This window comes from Macaca fascicularis, chromosome 9 (assembly GCF_037993035.2).
Source record: "Macaca fascicularis isolate 582-1 chromosome 9, T2T-MFA8v1.1".
Classification (NCBI taxonomy): Eukaryota; Metazoa; Chordata; class Mammalia; order Primates; family Cercopithecidae; genus Macaca; species Macaca fascicularis.
Window position 1 is genome coordinate 124341247 of NC_088383.1, and position 13424 is coordinate 124354670.

Genomic DNA, 13424 nt, shown 5'->3' on the forward strand with positions numbered 1-13424 from the left:
TTTCTCTTTCTCCCTTCTCTCTTTCCAATGTTTCTATTATTCATATGATAGTAAAATTAATGATGTCCCATATGTTTTTCCAAGGTCTGCTTACTTTTCTTCATTCCTAGTTCTGTCTGTATTTTAGATTACATAATCTGTCAGTCTATCTTTAATCTTGCTGATTATTTTTCTACCAGTTCAGATCTTCTGTTGAATTCTTATAGTGTATTTTTTGTTATTGTACATTTCTTCACAATTCTTATTTCTTTGTTGATATTCTCTATTTGATGAGACATTGTCATCATACCTTTCTTCTTCAGGCATGATTTATTTCCTTCCTTCCTTCCTTCCTTCCCTCCCTCCCTCCCTCCCTCTCTCCCTCCCTCCCTCCTTCCCTCCTTCCCTCCTTCCCTCCTTCCCTCCTTCCCTCCTTCCCTCCTTCCCTCCCTCCCTCCTTCCTTCCTTCCTTCCTTCCTTCCTTCCTTCCTTCCTTCCTTCCTTCCTTCCGGCATGATTTATTTCCTTCCTTCCTTCCTTCCTTCCTTCCTTCCTTCCTTCCTTCCTTCCTTCCTTCCTTCCTTCCTTCCTTCCTTCCTTCTTTCCCTCCCTCCCTCCCTCCCTCCCTCTGTCTTTATTTATTTATTTATTTATTTATTTATTTATTTATTGAGACAGAGTTTCACTCTTGTTGCCCTGACTGGAGTGCAATGGCACGATCTCAGCTCACTGCAACCTCTGCCTCCTGGGTTCAAGCAATTCTCCTGCCTCAGCCTCCTGAGTAGCTGGGATTATAGGCGCATGCCACCACACCTGACTAATTTTGTATTTTTAGTAGAGACAGGGTTTTGCTGTGTTGGCCAGGCTGATTTTCAACTCCTGACCTCAGGTGATCCACCCACCTCGGCCTCCCAGAGTGCTGGGATTACAGGCATGAGCCACTTTGCCTGGCCCCTTATTTTTTATATCTTTAATTATTTTTGAATATTTTTATCTTTTTTTTTTTTTTTGAGACAGAGTCTTGCTCTGTCGCCCAGACTGGAGTGCAGTGGTGCGATCTCGGCTCACTGCAAGCTCCGCCTCCCAGGTTCATGCCATTCTCCTGCCTCAACCTCCCTAGTAGCTGGGACTACAGGCGCCCGCCACCACGCCCGGCTAAATTTTTTGTATTTTTAGTGGAGACAGTGTTTCACCGTGTTAGCCAGGATGGTCTCAATCTCCTGACCTCGTGATCTGCCGGACTCGGCCTCCCAAAGTGCTAGGATTACAGGCATGAGCCACTGTGCCCAACCTATTTTTATCTTTTATGTGTATTATTTGTTTTAATCAGCTCGCTCTCTCTCTTTTTTTTAATCTCCTGGTTTTTATGGTGTTTTTGAATTTTTTTTTTTGAGATTTAATTTAGAATTTTTTTTTCTCTTCCTTGTCAGGGTTTGAAAAACCAAGGTTGGTAGGCCAAATCTGGTCTGCTGCAGATTTATGTAAAGAAACTTTTATCAAAGTACGACTTTACCTAGTTATTTGTGTATTATGTTTGTTTGCTTTTGCACTACAGTTGCAGAAAGGAATAGTTGTAACAGAGGGTGGCCTGCAAAGCATAAAACGCTGTCTAGTCCTTTATGTAAAAAAAGTTTTACCAATTCCTTTCTTGTAGTATATTTGTATGACCTGGGTTGTGGATGTATCTACAAGGGCCATTTACATCTGCTTTTACAATATCTGTGGGGGTTTTTTTTGTTTGCAGCGCAGGTTTATATTAATGTTTTACTTGGTGGGTTGTTCACCAAATGTATGATGTGAATTTAAAATTACCATATAAGCCTGACATAGCCTTTAAGTTCTCACAAGTGATGTTTTTCTTTCATACGCATATCCCAGGCGACTTAAAATTATTTTCTGCTTTTTGCAGAGCTTGTAAAGTATTTTATACCTTTTTCATAAATAGTATCTCCAGTTGATAGCATCACTTTATGAACATGGTTCAGTTTAACTTGCTTCCTTTAGGATGCCAAGAATTATATCTTCTTGGTCTGCTGGATTTTGGAACCCATGCCTCCTAGTTCTTATTAGTCTATTCCATGTATAGTAAAAGTTGGTCGCTAGCTCAAACTTAGCTTTACTATTCTTACTTTGAATCTCTTCTGCATTTCTAGCATCTGATAATTCCCATTTCTTTTAAAGTGGTATATGTATTGAAAAAATGCTTTGGGTAAATTTTTGTCTTAAATTTCTGTGTATATTTTTAAAATTTATTAAGATTGTCACAAAGATATTTTTAAATGTTGCGCATCTGTTGCAGAGCAACTATTTTTCAAAACTATGTACTTATTTGCATATCAAATGCTGAGTTGTCATTATATTTTATTTTGACTTTTTCCTGTTTGTGCATCCATAAATGAGGAGCCATCTGGAGTGGTTTTAAAATTTAGAGAAAATAGAATGGATGACTTCTCTTTAGTTTTATTCATATTCCATAGCTACTGAGATATTAGATGATATTAGAACCTTTCAAGCAACAATGTAACCTCAACAGACTCTTATGTACAAGCTTAAATTTCCTGTCGATCTAACACTCTTTTGGTAGTGGGGAATATAACATAATCATAGGCTTACTAATATATCATTTTCTTGTTCGTATTTGATACAGCCATTATGCCTGGGTCCCTTTCCTATAATATACTTTCTCCTTTGCCATTGCTACCATACTAGTTATAAGGTGTGACAATTACCAGACTTTTTTCACCAGGTATTTTTTCTGCAGTTAGGTCTAAAGTATACTGGCTTTCTGCATCATATATAGACCATGTCAGGCTTCCTTGGTTTACACTTTCCGCCAGATGGATGAAAGAATACCAGTGATATGCTTCTTGACTGCCCTATGAGTAACCTTTGTTTTCAGAATTTTTCTTATTCAGAAAGGAGGGTTGAGTGGCATTTTGCCAGGGAACCTCTTTTATCATCAAGAGGTATTGTAGATTAATACCTTCTAGGTTTGTTCATGTAGGTCACCCTAATGCCTATCATTGCTGGTACCTTTACTTTCTATTTTACTGTTAATCTGTGAGGGAGATGTTAGATATGAGTGCTAAATTTAGCTGTCTCATTCAGATGTGAAAACTTTTTTTTTTAAATGATTCTTCCAAATGCCCAGAAATTTCATGAAGTTGTTACAGCAACCCATTTCTTACTTTAAATCTTCTGTTAAGTCTTTACATGTAGTGGGCACTCAATACATTTGGTTTTTACCTGAGTGAATTAATTAGTGGTGTCACAGAGTAAATTTTCTGTGAAACAATACCTTAAGCTTTTAAGGATAATGTTATAAAATTAAAGTTTTTAATAGCATTATTGTATAATATTAATTTATTATAGACAATTGGTAATACAGAAAAATCTTACTGTAGTAAGATACCCATCAGCTTTTCCATAAGCATATTTATACATTTCATCACAAAATTGTCATCATTATGTTAAATTGAAACAAAATATGCACATGTTTTATGGGGTTCAATGTGATGTTTTAATACAGGTATATGTTGTATAATGGTCGAATCATGGTAATTAACATATCTATTACCTTAAACATTTATAATGTCTTTGTTGTGAGAACATTCAGAATCCTCTCTTCTAGCTATTTGAAATGCATTATTGTTAGCTATAATCACCTTGCTACTGTTCTTGTATTCTATTGCATAGTAGGCATTCCTCCTATCTGTAACATTGTATGCATTAAACAACCTCTCCATATCTCCCCCCCTCCTATTCTCTCCAGTTTCTTGTAATCATCATTATACTCTTAATGTCTATGAGATCTTTTTTTAAAAGATACTACATATGACTGAGATCATGTGGTATTTGTCTTTCTGTGCCTGGCTTATTTCGCTTAAGAAAATGTCATCTAAACTCATCCATGTTGTCCCAAATGATGGGATTTTATTTTTTTATGGCCTTTTTCATGGCTGAAACATATTTCATTGTGTGTGTGTGTGTGTGTGTGTGTGTGTGTGTGTGTGTGTTTATTTATTTATTTATTCACACTTTATCCATTCATCCATGTTTGGTATTTAGGTTGATTCTATATTTTGGCTATTGTGTGTAGTGCTGCAATATATTAATACATTGGAGTGCTGATGTCTCTTCAGCATACTGATTTTATTTCCTTTGGATGTACACCTGATAGTGGGATTGCTGGATCATATAGTATTATATTTTTATTGTTTTGAGAAACCTCCAACTGTTTTTGATGTAGCAATTTACATTCCCATAAAAAATGTCTAGAGTTCCCCTTTCTCCACATACATGCCAGCATTTGTTTTTTTCACTGTCAATTTTATAATTTACTCATGGCTGTTTAGGAGCATGTTCTTTAATTTCTATCTATTTGTACAGTGTTTGAAGTTCCTTCTCTTTTCTTCTAGTTGCATTTCATTATGGTCAGAAAAGATACATCATATGATTTTGATATATTTAATTCATTAAGACTTTTTTCCCTGACATATTAGCTATCCTGAAGAATGTTCCATATGCATTTGAGAAGAATGTGAATTCTGCAGCTTTTGGATGGAGTATTTTGCATATGTGAAGTCATTTTTGTCTTAAATTCAGTTTATGTCCAGTGTTTCCTCATTTATTTTCTGTGCCGATGATCTGTCCATTGCTGAAAGTTGGGTGTTAACATTCCCCTACTATTATTGTTTTACTTTCTATACCTCCCTTTTGATCTATTAATGTTTGCTTTCTCTATTAAGTTACTCCAATGTGGGTTACATATAAATTCTTAATTGTTCTATCCTTTTGTATTGATCCCTTTATCAGTAAATATTGACCTCATTTATCTCTTTTTATAGTTTTTGGCTTGAAGTCTATTTTGTCTAATAGAAGTATAGCTAATCCTACCTACTTTTGTTTTCCATTTGCATGCAATATGTTTTTGCATCTCATTATTTTAAGTCTATGCATATTCTTAAAAGTGAATTGAATTTTTGGTTGGCAGTATGTAGTTGGGTCTTGTTTCTTTATTCATTGACCCACTGTTTGTCTTTTATTTGGAGAATTTAAGCCCTTTACATTCAAGGTAGTTATTGGTAGGTAAGGATTTTGTACTACCATATTGTTACTTGTTTTCTAGTTGTTTTGTAGAACATTTCTTTCTTTCTTCTTCTCTTACTGCCACCCTTTGTGTTGAGTGATTTTTCTCTATCAATATGATTTGATTTCTTGCTTTTTATTTTTAGTGTATATATTATAGCCTTTTGGTTTTTGCTTACCTTGAGCCTAACAAAAAAAACTTATGATTTTAAAAGGCTATTTTGAATTGATAAGTTAATTTTGGTCTGAAGAAAAGGAAAAACCCACTCTATTCTTTAACTTCATTACTCTTCTACATTTTGCATTTTTGAGGTCATAATTTATATCTTATTTTGCTTATCCCTTAACCAAATCATTTTAGTTGTTATTATTTTTATTTGCTTTGTTTTTTAACCTTCCTAATAGGGATATAAGTATTTCTTGACCCATGATTACCATGTTAGAGTATTCTGAATTTGTTTAGGTATTTATTTTTACCTGTCAGTTTTATAGTTTTGAACTTTTTCTGTTACACATTAAGATTATTATTTTTTTCTTCTAGTTTGAACAACTCCTTTCAGTATTTTTTGTAATGTAGTTCTAGTTGCAAAGGTTTTCTTCAGCTTTTGTTTATCTGGGAATGTCTTTATTTCTAATGAATAAATTTGCTCTATACAGTATTCTTGGCTGGCAGTTTTGTTGTCTTTGAATATGTCATCCCACTCTCTCTTGGCCTGTGGGGTTTCTCCTGGTAACTCTCCTGTCAGGCATATTGGAATTCTTTTATGTGTTATGTGCTTTTTTTTTCTCATGCTGCTTTCAGTGTTCTCCATCTTTGACTTTTGAGAGAGTGGTTATATATGTCTTAGGGTTATCTTATTTGGATTGAATCTGTTTTGTTACCTTTCACCTTTCTGTACTTGAATATTTATATCTTTCTTCAGGTTGGGACATTTTCTGTTATTATTTCTCTAAATAAGCTTTCTTCCCCATTTTCATTTTTTATTCTCTTTTGAACACTAGCGATACACAGATTTGCTCTTTTGACACTGTTTCATAGAACCTCTGTGTTTTTCTCATTGCTTGTCTTTTTTCTTCTCTGAATGTATATTTTCTGATAGCTCGTTTTTGAAATCAATGATTCTTCTGCTTTGTCATTCTGCTATTGATGCACTTTACTGCATTTTTTCTTCCTTCCTTTCTTTCTTTTTTTTTTTTGAGATGGAGTCTTGCTCTGTCACCCAGGCTAGAGTGCAGTGGCGCAATCTTGGCTCACTGCAACCTCCGCCTCCTGGGTTCACGCCATTCTCCTGCCTCAACCTCCCAATTAGCTGGGACTACAGGTGCCCCCCACCATGCCTGTTTAATTTTTTATATTTTTAGTAGAGACAGGGTTTCACCATGTTAGCCAGTATGGTCTCGATCTCCTGACCTTGTGATCCGCCTGCCTCGGCCTCCCAGAGTGCTGGGATTACAGGCGTGAGCCACTGCGCCAAGTCTTCATTTTTCATTTCGTTTATTATTCTTTTTAGCTCCTGGATTACTGTTTGATTTTTAAAATTATTTCAATTTGTTGAATTTCTTTAACAAATTCTTCATTTGTTCCACTGTGTTGTATTGACATTGCTGATTTTTCTTAAAGCAGCTATATTTTAATTCTTTGATTGCCTATGATTTATGTGCATATGTTTAGGATTAGTAATTGCCACCTTGTTTTGGGCATTTCATGAGGCCATCTTTTCCAAGCTAATCTTTCTTCTTCTTTACATGTGTCTCTGTATGTGTTTTGATGAATTAGGTATTTTTTTTCCAGTCATTGCAGTCTGAATTTGTTTGTGACTGTTCTATTTCGGTGGCCTTGTTGATATATTCTGAGCAGACCCTTGTATTTCATTTTAGTGCTAGAAGGTGCCCTGAGCCCAGCTTTGACATGATTGTCTAATGCAGGGTCCAAACTCATTGTGATCGTGGGAGATCCACATTGGGTGCCCAGGCCATGTAAGAGATCAGGGTCAGACCCTCACATATGAAGGATTGTAGACCATCCATCTGACATTGTGGCACTCACAAACATCCTCTGTGGTGTGGCATCCTCTCCGCTAGGGATGGTAAGCCATACCAAGTTCTCTGTGCTGCCTGTTACTAGCCCTACTCTCTTTTTTTTCCATAGGTGGCCTCAGGTGGTTCAACCCCATTGTACTTGTGGTGCTCTTTATGGGATGATGCAGAAGCAAATCTCCCATGGAGGGGTTCAGGATGGTAGAGAAGCATAATGCCTACCTCCAGCTTCTTCTTTTGAGTGTGGAATCCCTGAGTCCTGGAGGCCTTTCTGCATATAGTACTCTAAGGGCTTGGGGATGGGGTGCTGTGGTCACAGAAAACTGATTCTCTTACTATCAACCATACTTTTACTAGTCTGTAGTCCAGAGAGGCTTCACAGCCTTACTTGTGCATTCTGGGTTGTTTTTTTAGCCCTTGTGAAAGCAATTGTATGTGTAGGTGGTTATTCAAATTGATGTTTCTTCATGGGTATGATTGTTGGAGAAACCTATCTTGCTGTTTGCTCTGCTTCCTTGAGTTTAACATTGTGATCTTTGTAAATATAATGCTATGTATTAATTGCTTCTCTTGATTTGTCGTGAACATTATTCCTTGTTATTAAATTTTCTCGTAATTGTTTCATAATGTAATACGAAGTTTAAAAACATATTATAATTTTTCTCAGTTTCATAAAGATGATGATGAGCATTTTTTTCATAACTGCATATTATTTCTATAATGCATTGCAATAGAGTTGCACCTCTAAGAATTTGTGTGAAGTATTTGGTTTTACTCTTTTGTATGTCTGTTTCTTCACATGCTAATTTATTTTGATGATCCTATGCTAGCCTCCTGGGAATTCCTCTCACTTTCAGATTTTCTGAATATAAGAGGCCATTTTGCATGCTAATTAATATCCTTTTTTTTTTTTTTTAAAATTCAGAGTTCCATGTATGTATTTGTTTCTGTGATTGATTAGCTGTGTCACTTTGTGTAGTTGCTTAACCTAGATTTTCCCATCTTAGAATCAGTCCTAAACACAGCAACTTTCACATAGCATTGTTTTGAAGATTAAATAATAAAATTCATGTGTACCATTTGGTCCTCTTTCTGGCCAAGGCATGGTGTTTACAATGTTTAAAAATTGATGCTTATGTGCACTTACCAATCAGAACAGATACCAACTACAAACAATTGGCATCAGCAGAATATTGGCTTTCCTCATGGAGTGAGAGAGAGCTCTATTAAATGCTAGTTGCTATCATAGTTGTAATAAGTGAAAATAATCATGAGGTTGACAAGATGATTTTTGGCCAAGCAGTTACCAGACTAAGTTAATCTTATGTCCCAAATAGGCACAAAAAGCAGGAGCTTTCATATATGAACTTTATTCTGAAATTTTTGTAGTCTGCTGTAATATTAAAATCAAAACATAGAAGTCTCAGTTATACAGATATAGAAACAATCTCGTACTTTTTATTTCATTCTGTGTAGTTCAAACTTAAATAGACTTTTAGTTAAGCCTTGAAGTTTTTCTTACCTAAAGAAGATACACATTTATGCAAATTAATTCAAAAGTACCTTTTTTTTTTAAGAAGGAGTCTTGCTCTGTTGCCCAGGCTGGAGTGTAGTGGCACAATCTTGGCTCACTGCAACTTCCATCTCCCAGGTTCAAACGATTCTCCTGCCTCAGCCTTCCGAGTAGCTAAGATTACAGGCATGCACCACCATGCCTGGCCAGCTTTTTGTATTTTTAGTAGAGATGGAGTTTCACCAAGTTGGCCATGCTGGTCTCGAACTCCTGACCTCAAGTGATCTGTCCACCTCGGCCTCCCAAAGTGCTGGGATTACAGGTGTGAGCCACTGTGCCTGGCTCAAAAGTACTGTTTTTAATAATTTTACTATTAGTTTACTTTATTCTAGTAAGAATCTGTTGGCACACAATTTTCTATATTGATTGATTCTTTATTATATGTTAATATAAAAGATGAATTTTAGCATTCTTTATCAAAGTTATAGTATTTAGCCTTGTGTTTATATAACTTAGCAGACATACCATTATTACGAATTTTTAAGGATTATGCTAAAGATTATTCCCTCTTTAGCTATAACTTTTATGTTCCAGGTCATCTTTAACCACAGCATTGTAAAGAGGTTAAGGTAAAATATCAACACATGATTTATGGTACACATTATCTTGCATAAAACTCTGAGCTAATATGTGTTATTAATTTTTAAGCAAAACTTGGAAGATGCCTTTTGGACATTTTTACAATCCAGCTATTTAAGATACGTTCTTTGTTTTGATAACTATTATACTTGATATTATGTTAGATATTTGTAATACTTTTTACTGTTTCCTTTAGCTTGCCAGTGTAATGGACATAGCACTTGCATCAATAATAATGTGTGCGAACAGTGTAAAAATCTCACCACAGGAAAGCAGTGTCAAGATTGTATGCCAGGTTATTATGGAGATCCAACCAATGGAGGACAGTGTACAGGTAAGTTTCTTTTAAGCAAATTTTAGTGTATTTTTACTAAGGAAAAGATAATTAAGAAAGCAGCGCCTGTTGTGGAGAATATATATTACTACAGAAAAGTTTTTATTCAGTTTTGATATGTTTTCTAAAGTAATATATATTAGAAACTGCGAACTGTAAAAATTCTGTAATATACTTGCTTCAAAAATATTCCTTTTTCTTATTTCAAGATGAAGGCATGTTATTGTAATTTATCAAATACAGATAAAAGAAAAAAACTATCTCACTATTCAAAAATAATCATTGCTGATAGTTTTTTAATAAGTAGTAGTTTATTGTTTTGACTTTAGAAATAATAATTAAAAGTTAAATGTGTTTAACTTACATCAGGTAAGATTTTTATTGCACAAGGTGATAGTATGGAATAGTATTTAGGAGAGTATGGGTTTGGAACCAATTCTGGGCTGAAATCCCAACTCTGTTACTGTTCAAATGTATGACCTTGTTTCATTAACCTCTCACTGTCTTATTTTTCCCATATGTAAAATGCAGATAATGATAATTCACTGAGTTGTTGTAAAGATCGAATGAGATTATATGTAATATAGGCCTTAGGAATTGAAGCACATAAAAAAGAGCATTATAAATGCTAGCCATAATCATCACATTCTTGTTTACTAAACCCTGCTTTCCTCCATCTTCCTCTCTATTCTGCCACTTCTTTCTCCTACGGTAAATGATATTTGACTTTTAAATATAATTTCCTTTTACAGTAGAATTTAATAGAAATCCTTCATTATCTCTAGATTGGAACTTGTGTTTTAAATTTTTAATCTACCGTCTCTAAATGGAGTTTGCCTACATAGCACCCACAGAAATACATCATTGACTGTCAAAATGTGAGGTATTTGAGGGAGTGGAGCCTGACTTTGGTTAGATAATTTTTTTTTTTTTTAACACTAGCTGCATATTAGAACCAGCTGGAAAGCTTTTAAAAATATGGATGTCTGGGCCACTTTCTAAAACAATTAAATCATTATCTGGGTTGTGGTTCTAGGGTGATTCTTGGGTAATTGTTCTTTTTAAATGTTTCCCAAGTGACTCTAATATGCACTCAGAGTATGAGATGTTTTCATTCACATTACAATTTGTATGTCTCTGTAAACTGTCATGTATTTAATATAAAATTGTGTATGTTTTATTTTAATTTTATGACAATTATTTTAGATATATTTTTCAACGTATTTTCATGCCCATATGTAATTAGTTCATTCTGTAATTTACTTAATATATTTGTTGGCATTTATATAATGCTTCTAACCATAACTCCAATTCTAGAGAATGACTTTTTAACAAAGTGAAACCCACAACAGACACTTAACTATGTACAGTGTTGTGCAACTATCTGATTTTTTTTCTATTTTTTTTAGACAGAGTCTCGCTGTGTTGCCCAGGCTGGAGTGCAGTGATGTGATCTTGGCTCACTGCAACCTCTGCGTCCTGGGTTCAAGCGATTCTCCTGCCTCAGCCTCCCGAGTAGCTGGGACTACAGGCGCCCACCACCACACCCGGCTAATTTGTTTTTGTATTTTTGGTAGAGATGGAGTTTCACTGTATTGGCCAGGCTTGTCTTGAATTCCTAACCTCGTGATCCGTTTGCCTCAGCCTCTCAAAGTGCTGGGGTTACAGGTGTGAGCTACCATGTCTGGCCATTTTTTAAAGTTTTTAATTAAAAAAAAATTCAAATTTTAATTTTTGGGTATATGGTAGGTCTACATATTTATGGGGTACATGACATGTCTTGATACAGGCATGCAATGTGAAATAATCACTTCATGGAGAATGGGGTAACCATCTGCTCAAGCATTTATCCTTTGTGTTATAAACAATCTAATTACACTCTTTATTTCAAGTTATTTTAAAATGTACAGTTAAGTTATATTGACTATAGTCACCTTATTGTTCTATCGAATAGTAGGTCTTCTTCATTCTTCCTATTTTTTGTACTCCTTAACTATACCCCCTGCCCTCCAGCCCTCTAACTATTGTTTTTGTACCCATTAAGCATCCCTACCTTCTCCCCAGCACCCCATTACCCTTCCCAGCCTCTGGTAACCATCATTTTACTCTCTGTGTTCATGAATTCAATTGTTTTGAATTTTAGATTCCACAAATAAGTGAGAACATGCAATGTTTGTCTTTCTGCGCCTGTCTTATTTCTCTTAACATAGTGATCTCCAGTTCTGTCCATGTTGTCGCAAATGACAGGATCTCATTCTTTTTTATGGGTGAATGCCATAAAAAATATATACCACATTTTCTTTATCAATTCATCTGTTAATACAGCAGTCCCCAACACTTTTGGCATCAGGGAGTGGTTTTGGGGAGGACGGTTTTTCCACGGATGGGATGGTGATGGGGTATAGTTTGTGGATGAAACTATTCTACCTCAGTCATCAGGCATTAGTTAGATTCTCATAAGGAGTGTGCAGCCTAGATTCCTCACATGTGCAGTTCACAACAGGGTTTGAGCTCCTGTGAGAATCTAATGACGCCCCTGATCTGACAGGAGGCAGAGCTCTGGCCTTAATACTTGTTCACCTGCTGATCACCTCCTGCTGTGCAGCCGGTTCTTAACAGGAAGTAGACTGGTACCAGTCCATACCCAGGGGTTGGGGACCCCTGTGTTAATGGACACTTAGGTTGCTTCCAAATCTTATCTATTGAAAACAGTGTTGCAACATAGGAGTGCAGGTATCTCTTTGATATACCAATGTCCTAGTTTTAAGGTTTATATCCAGCCAAGGGATTGCTGGATCATGATTGCTCAATTTTTAGTTTTTTGAGGAACTCAAAACTTTTCTCCATAGTACTTGTGCTAATTTACATTCTCACCAAAGTGTACAAGGGTTCTGTTTTCTCCACATCCTCACAAACATTTGTTATTGCCTGTCTTTGGATATAAGCCATTTTAACTGGGGTGATATCTCATTACAGTTCTGATTTGCATTTATCTGATGATCCATGATTTTGAACACCTTTGCATATGCCTTTTTGTCATTCGTATGTCTTCTTTTGAGAAATATCTATTCAAATATTTTGCCCAGTTTTTGATTGGATTATTAGATTTTTTTTTTCTGTGGCATTGTTTCATCTCCTTATATATTTGGGTTACTAATCCTTTGTCAGATGGGTAGTTTGCAAATATTGTCTCCCATTCTGTGGGTTTTCTCTTCACTTTGTTAGTTGTATCCTTTGCTGTGCAGAAGCTGTTTAACTTGTTGTAATCCCATTTGTCCGTTTTTGCTTTAGTTGCCTGTGCTTACAGGGTATTGTCCAAGAAATTTTGGCCCAGACCAATGTTCTGGAGATTTTCCCCAATGTTTTGTTCTGGCAGTTTCATAGTTTGAGGTCTTAGATTTAAGTCTTTATACCATATGCTTTTTATATATGGCAAGATATAGGGTCTAGTTTCATTGTTCTGCATATGGATCTCCAGTTTTCCCAGCACCTTTTATTGAAGAATCTGTCTTTTCCCCAGTATATGTTTTTGGCACCTTTGTCGAAAATGAATTCACCGTAGCTGTGTCGATTTGTTTCTGATTTCTCTGTTCTGTTGCATTGGACTGTGTGTCTGTTTTTATGCCAGTATTATGCTGTTTTGGTTACTATAGCTCCTTAGTATAACTTGAAGTCAGATGATGTCATTCCTTCAGTTCTTTTTGCTTTGGATAGCTTTGGCTATTCTGGGTCTTTTGTGGTTCCATATATATTGTAATATATATTTTTTCTATTTCTGTGACAAATGCTATTGTTATTTTGAGAGGGATTGCATTGTATCTGTAGACTGCCTTG

General features: G+C 35.5%; 1 protein-coding gene across 10 annotated transcripts in view; it reads left to right on the forward strand.

The window, feature by feature from the left end:
- The window catches only part of ATRNL1 (attractin like 1), an 842049-nt gene that overhangs the window by 216439 nt on the left and 612186 nt on the right, over positions 1-13424 (forward strand). For 8 of the 10 annotated variants that reach the window (XM_045362239.3, XM_074002848.1, XM_005566518.5 and 5 more), the window contains one exon: positions 9453-9590. The exons of the other annotated variants lie outside the window; for them this stretch is intronic. In XM_045362239.3, coding sequence (XP_045218174.1) covers positions 9453-9590 — 138 coding nt within the window. The remainder of the gene's footprint in view (positions 1-9452; positions 9591-13424) is intronic. 10 annotated transcript variants of the gene reach the window in all.